The 7,183-nt window shown below is 42.1% G+C and overlaps 1 protein-coding gene across 1 annotated transcript in view; it reads right to left on the bottom strand.

Moving 5' to 3' along the window:
• The window catches only part of CC2D2A (coiled-coil and C2 domain containing 2A), a 175,007-nt gene that overhangs the window by 111,760 nt on the left and 56,064 nt on the right, over positions 1 to 7,183 (bottom strand). The window contains exons 11-12 of the mRNA XM_006873814.1: positions 3,033 to 3,242; positions 1,548 to 1,654 (exon numbers count right to left, since the gene is read on the bottom strand). Of these exons, the coding sequence (XP_006873876.1) occupies positions 1,548 to 1,654; positions 3,033 to 3,242 (317 nt within the window). The remainder of the gene's footprint in view (positions 1 to 1,547; positions 1,655 to 3,032; positions 3,243 to 7,183) is intronic.

Below are 7,183 nucleotides of genomic sequence, written 5' to 3'. Positions count from 1 at the left end.
TCCTCAGAAACCCTATACAGCGTCACAATGGGTTGGAACTGACTCAACAGCACTTAACAACAACAACATTCTATCTTTTTTTTTTTTTTTTTTTGATTAAAAGCTATAGTTTCATTAGAAGCCCTCACCCATTCCCATCCCTTCTCTTCCTACCTGAAGGAGAAATTGGCTTGAGTCTTTTCTGGCTCTATGTGCCTTCCATGTAATGAATGAATTAATCAGGAATTGTTTTGGGTGTTTCTTAGGGTTCATGAACCATCTCATCTGCTGACAGCAGTCTTTCCATTCAACATTATTTTCCAGATTTATTTAGGTTGATTCATGTCGATGTATCTGATTCATTGTAACAGTGGTAGAGGTGTCCATTGTAAAACTCTACCTAGATGGGTTCATTCTATTATTTAGTTTTCATTTCTTACCTTTGTAAGAGGACTCCTGGTGTGGCGCTGTAGGATAAGCACTCGACCTCAAGGTCGGCTTGAACTGCAAGGTTGGTGATTCAAACTCACCAACTGCTCCTGGGAAACCCTACAAAGGGTCACCATGAGTTGGAACCAACTCAAGGGCATGTAACAACAACCACTACCACCACCTTGTAAGTGATGCTGTGTACCATATGTCTTCCACGCGTCTCCAAGTGTACCAGCACACATAGATACTTACAGTATGTTGTTGTGTTGTTGTCGGGTGCCATCGAGTCGGAACCGACTCATAGCGACCCCATGCACAGCAGAATGAAACAATGTCCGATCCTGGGCCAACCTCACTACCGCTGCCACACTTGAGTCCATCAATGATGTCACCTGGCCAATCCATCTCGTTAGGGGTCTTCCTCTTTTTCTCTGACCCTCCACCTTACCCAGCATGACATCCTTCTCCAGCGACTGTTTCCTCCGGACAATAGGTCCAAAACTTAGAGTATACACATGCCAAATTCCCAGACTCAAGGTTATGGGTATCTACAACTTGCTATTAGTCTATGGACAAGCTGCTCTCCAAAGTGTTTGGTTGCAGCATTTTTGCTTATACCAGCAAAGTATGTTGTTGTTGTTAAGTACCATTCAGTCGGTTCTGACCCATAGTGACCCTGTATAGGGTTTCCAAGGAGCAGCTCACCCTGCAGTTGAAAGCGACTTTGCAGTCCAGTGCATTAGCCCACAGTGCCACACCAGCAAAATATGGGAGGCACCAATTCCCACTTCCTCATTTCCTCTTCATACTTGTTGTTGTTGTTAAGGCTGTCAAGTCAGTTTTAACTCATGGAGCAGCTGGGGGCTTGAACTGCCAACTTTACAGTTAGCAATTCGATGCTTATCTTATAATGCCACACCAGGACCCCATCCTTCATATATTACTGGACTTCATGTTTTGTGTCCATATGATAGATACATATCTCATTGTTTCATTTTGCAAAATTTCTCATGTATTCTGTGCATCAGAAAAAAAAGCTACCAGGAGAAATAAATCTTAAATAAGTATACATCTCACAGGAAAGAAAAACAAAATAAAAATCCGAACTCAGTAGTTCCCATCACAGACTTACTCACCGAATTTCAGCTTTATACTCATGAATAGCCTTCTGGGTTGTATCAAGAGACCTGTGAGGTTGTTCTGGGTGAAGGCCTGTTTGAACAGCATTTCTCAGGGCTTGGAGCTTTGAAGGATATAGAAACAAGTTAGAACTCTACCCTGTACTGCAAATAAAGTGAGTGCATTCATTTCTTACCCACCTAAAATGACCCTCGGCAGACATATTTTTTTCCATTCATAAACAAAATTGGGAAAATATAGAAACATATTTATGTCCATCTTTATTCTGAGGTTCAGAAAAGCAAGCTGTTCAAGACAGGTATGCCTTTGATGTTTCTGCTTCATAAGTAAGTTTTCTTTAAAGGTAAAGGGATCTTCTGGTATCCTGGAAACACCAGGATATTCTTGTGATGCACAGACACTGTCAAAATCGAGACATCAAAAAAGGAGCTCTGGTACAGCTACACCTTATTTGGGTTGTTGTTGTTGTTAAGCGTCGTTGAGTCGATTCTGATCCATAGCGACCCTGTATAGGGTTTCCAAGGAGCAGCTGGTGAGCTTCAACCACTGACTTTGCAGTTCAAATGACTTTGTAGTCTGACGCATTAGCCCACAGCGCCTGTAGTAAGGCATTAAAGCCAGTGCATGGGGCTAAAATAGCCTGTGGTCATATTATTCCTGACAATTCCATGGGCTAGTGTCACATTTGCGTGGTAAAGTGGAGGGCTGGCAAAAAACAGGAAGACTCCCCAACGACATGGGTGGGCAAAGTGGCAGCGGAATGAGCTCAAGTGTAGCAATGATTGTGAGGTCTCCAAAGGACCATGCAGTCTCATTCTGTTGTGCACAGGGTCGCTAGGAGTCGAGACCGCACCTAACAACAAATGTCATATTTGAAATAAATCCAATATGAATGCTTATTTCTTTGCAATGACTTGTGTTTAGGATGACACTATAGGAAACTATGGAGTCCTGGTGTGGCACTGTGGGCTAATGCGTCAGATTGCAAAGCCAGTTGAACTGCAAGGTAGGTGGTTCAAGCTCACCAGCTGCTCCTCAGAAACCCTACACAGGGTCGCTATGGGTCAGAACGGACTCGACGGCACTTAACAACAACAACATAGGAAACTACATGTTAAAATGAGAATGTCTCTCGGCATGGAGATTCTCAAACCCCAAATTGCGTCCAGGATCTGCCATTGTTGCTACACCACCAATCTCACGTCTTCCCTCTCAGACCCAGTTAGGGATGGGTGAAGTCTCTGCACTGTTTTCACCAATCTCCCCCTTTGACTCAAGTATGTCCCAATGAATTTCCCCGTGCTCAATGCTCACTAGCTATATTCTTCCTTTTGTGGCTAGGTGGGACAATGCGTCACACATCCTAGATAGAGGGCACTTGTGAAAACAGGGGATGGGCTTTCTGCGGCAGGATTGTGTTTGTCTGGGCTCCTGAGACGAATCAACCCACCAGTAATAAAGGCAGAAGAGCATACGTGTACCTTATCGTTAAGAAATTTTGCCTTGTTCCTCTGACGTCTTGCAAGGTACTGGTCATATAGTTGAGCCAGCTTAGATGCCAAAACATGCTCTCGGCTGAAGCAGGGATGGTGGGTGAATATTAACCCTGAGATATCAATGTCCAGTTGGAAAATGCCAGGAGCCTCCCCAGCTCCAATCATATGCTGACTACAAGTGACATAGTTTACAGCCTGTCAAAAAGAGCAGAGAGAGTAGGAACACCATGAAAGCACGTACTTACTCATGTTCTTTGGGTTGAGACCGACTCAATGGCATTTGACAACAACCGCCTGCAATGGGGAAACAGTCAGATACAAAGACCCTCCCACCCATCCGGTCAGACCTGGTGGAAGGACGTGGCTGTTTTCTGAACATTTGAAAACTGAAAAGAGACGAAAGGTGAGAAGGCCATTCAGTTGACTCTTGCGTTCCCATGCCTTTGTATCTGAGGTCATGGTCCCAATCTTTGCCATTGTAGGCTGCTTTTGAAATCTTGGGTTTTGCAGTTGATGACATTGGGGTTCTTTTAATGAAAGAAGCACAGCTTTTAGTCCAAACTGATGATTTTTTGGACCATAGATAGATCCCAATGTAACTATAATTTTAAAACACGTGGAGAGATTTCTGTTTTGCTGGCAGCAGAAAGAGACCATCTTTTACTCAACTGCATCTCCTGTTGGCATTTAGTTTTCCTGGGAAGGAATGAAATTAGCATAAAAATACAGGAGAGGGAGGAGGAACTGGTGAACCAACTGTGTGTGCAAAGGGGAATTTCCAGTGGGAATTTGTTGGATTCGTTGGTGTGCAATCTGTCAAATAAGCTTCTTTCTCTTCCTCTGTTCCCTCCCTTCCATAAAATGTTCCGGATACTCCACACACACCCTCATTTACTAGTAAATCTGTTGTTGTGTTGTACCTGTGGCCTGCCTCTAGCTGGTATTCACAGGTATGAACTGATGAACGCATTTCTTTGGAACCATTCAATTTCATACTTTGTTTTCCCGGATTTGTTGTTGTTGCTAGGTGCCATGCAGTTGGTTCCAACTCAGCAACCCTCTGCACAACAGATAAAAACACTGCTTGAAGCGACATCAGTGATGGAGGCAGAGATGGGGACATGGAGAGAGGGAGCAGCTGAGGACTCTAGATTCATGGAAAGAGAGGGACTGAGAGCTGGTGGCCAGGAGGCAGTCTTGCAGGTGTCCTTTGGTGGTGTAAATTATTATATGTGCCTGAGTGTTTCAAAACAAAAGAGCTAAAATGAATGGAGAGAAATACTGTTAACTGATGGTACATGGAAGGGATTATAATCAGTGTAATGAAACAAGGTATATGATTTGTTGAATGTAAAACTAATGATCTATCCAGTAAACTTTCACTCAATCCAATAAAAACTTAAAAAAAAAAAGTAAGAAAAGCAAAAACACTGCTTGGTTCTGTTCCAGCCTCACAAATGTTGTCACGTTTGAGCCTCATGTTGCCACTGCAGTATTAATCCATCTCATTGGGGGTCTTCCTCTTTTCCGCTGACTCTCTACTTTGCCAAGCATGATGTCCTTTTCTAGGGACTGGTCCCTCCTGAAAGATCTCTGAAGTGTGAGAGTAGAAGTCTGGCCATCTTCACTTCCAAAAAGCACTCTGGCTTCACTCTTCCAAGACAGATTTGTTGGTTCTTCTGGCAGTCCATGCTATATTCGATATTCCTTGCCAACACCCATAGTTCAAATACTCTTCTCTGGTCTTTATTCATAGTCTAGCTTTAGCATGCATATGAGTCCATTGAAAATAGCATAACTTGCTTGGGTCAGGCACACTTTAGTCCTCAAAGCAAAATTTTTACTTTCTAACACTTTATAAAGGTCTTTTGCAGAGACTTGTCTAATGAAATATGTCGTTTCCAGGATTAAAAGACAATTAATGCATTTGTTGTTATTAGGTGCCATTAAGTTGGTACCTATTCACAGTGACCTTGTGCACAACAGAGCAAAACACTGCCCAGTCCTGTGCCAACCTCACAATCATTGCTACCCTTTAGCCCGTTGCTGCTGCCACTCCATCTCAGCGAGGGTCTTCCTCTGTTTTGTTGACCCTCCACTTTACCAAGCATGGTGTCCTTCTCCAGGGACTGGCCCCTCCTGAAGATATGTCCAAAGTATGAGTGACAAAGTCTGGCCATCCTGGCTTCTAAGGGGCATACTACCTGTACTTCTTCCAACACAGACTTGTTTGTTCTTTTAACAGTCCATGGTTAATATTCTCCTCCTACATTATAACTCAAATGCACCAATTCTTCTATGGTCTTCTTTAGTCATTGTCCATGTGTATGAGGTTATTGAAAATATCATGGCTTGGGTCAGGTGCACCTTAGTTCTCAAACTGACATCTTTGCTCTTGAAAACTTGAAAGACGTCTTGTGCAGCAGATTTGCCTCATGTATTAGGACTTTTGATTTCCAATATAGTGTGTACTACATTTATATCAACAAAACAACACATTTCATCTTACAAAATAATAACATTCAATCTATCTTTGAAGTAAAGACTTGCAGATTTTTTCTTTTCCTTTTTTAAAATGTCCTTATAAAATTAGGATGTGTTCATAAATAAGGCAGACTTGAATAGGAATGGACTCATAATATCTTGTTAAAATTAACTTTTTTGTGTGAATTGTGTGTAGTTCATGCACATTTTATTTCATGCCAGTGACTGCAGTTTCCACAATTCAACATCACTTTTCCACTTTCTCCCTGTGTTTCCTGTTTCCATTCCTTCTTCTTTCCTAACCCTTCCTAACATACTCCCCAGTGTTACTGTTCCCCTTACAGACCTGTCTATTGGTTGGCTGAAATCCTACTTTGATGAGGTCTTAAAAGTTTGTCAACTTTTAAGGTGCAACTCTCCCTGTCTGGAGGAAAGCTGAGTGTTGAAAATAGAAGGCATATGGACTTAATTAGTCTATTAATCCAATGGGCTAATGGCACACGTGAAACCAGCCTGCACAATCCTGAGACCAGACTGATACTATCTTGGAAACTATAGAACTATGCTAAACCGAATCTCCACTTGCATTTAGAGGGAGGAAAGACCACTATGTCTCATATTTCATTGATAATTTGTATTTTATGCAAGTCCTACATTGCTTTGTAGAGATTATTGTTGCTGTTGTTAAGTGTTGTAGAGTTGGTTCTGACCCATAGCAACCCTGTATAGTGTTTCCAAGGAGCGGCTGGTGAGCTTGAACTGCCAACTTGTGGATCAAACTGACTTTGCTGTCCAGTACACTAACCCACAGAGCCACACCAGGACTCCTAGTAGACATTAGTTCTGATTATTAATTGCTTTACACTTCAGATTAGAACAATGAAGGCTCATTTCTTTTCTCTTTGATTTGGGTAAAAGAGCTTAGCTATTTTTAGTGTTGTTTTTAGTTTACTCATTTTGGTGTTAGAGGTTTTTAAACTACATGTGGTCACTCTGGGCCCCCTGAATCACACAGATTACCTGGATTCATTAAAAAATCTTCCACTTCAAAAAGATATCTACAACTAAAGATCAATCCATAGACTTTACAGAACATTCCTCCTTGGTTGCTTTTTTTGTTTTTCCTTTAACTTTTTTTTTTAATGTTTTATCATGAATTATGTGATAGTTTACATGGGGGATCATTAGCTTTACATTCATCCTATTGTATATTGTTTCACTGCCATGGTTACAATCCCCTCCATGCATCATCAACCACCTCCTTGGTTGCTTTCCCCCTGCTAGTTCTTGCCTCGCTTTTCCACTCACCACCTGACTCTGGCTCTCAAGTTATGTCATCATTCAGGGTGTGGAGCTCAGGCCCCATCTCGAACTCTTCTAAATATGAGGAAGTAACATTGCTGGCATGACCCTCTTTGTAATGTAGCCCAGGGCACCTGTACTTTGCAGTTTCTTCTCAGATCTGTATTGGCTCATGTTCCAAAAATTGCTGGTGGTGTCTGCCCCAAGTTGTGCTCAACCAAGTATAAAAGGACTTCCAGCACTCCTGAGTATCCTTGAACCTTAATTGTGCTCATGAGGAATCTGTACCTGGACAAAGAGGCAGTTGTTCCCAGAACATGGGAACACTGAATGGTTTAAAATTGAGAGAG

Source organism: Chrysochloris asiatica, unplaced genomic scaffold (genome assembly GCF_000296735.1).
Source record: "Chrysochloris asiatica unplaced genomic scaffold, ChrAsi1.0 scaffold00256, whole genome shotgun sequence".
NCBI lineage: Eukaryota > Metazoa > Chordata > Mammalia > Afrosoricida > Chrysochloridae > Chrysochloris > Chrysochloris asiatica.
The sequence above is the reverse complement of the archived record's forward strand: the minus strand, read 5'-3'. Positions and strand labels throughout refer to the sequence as shown.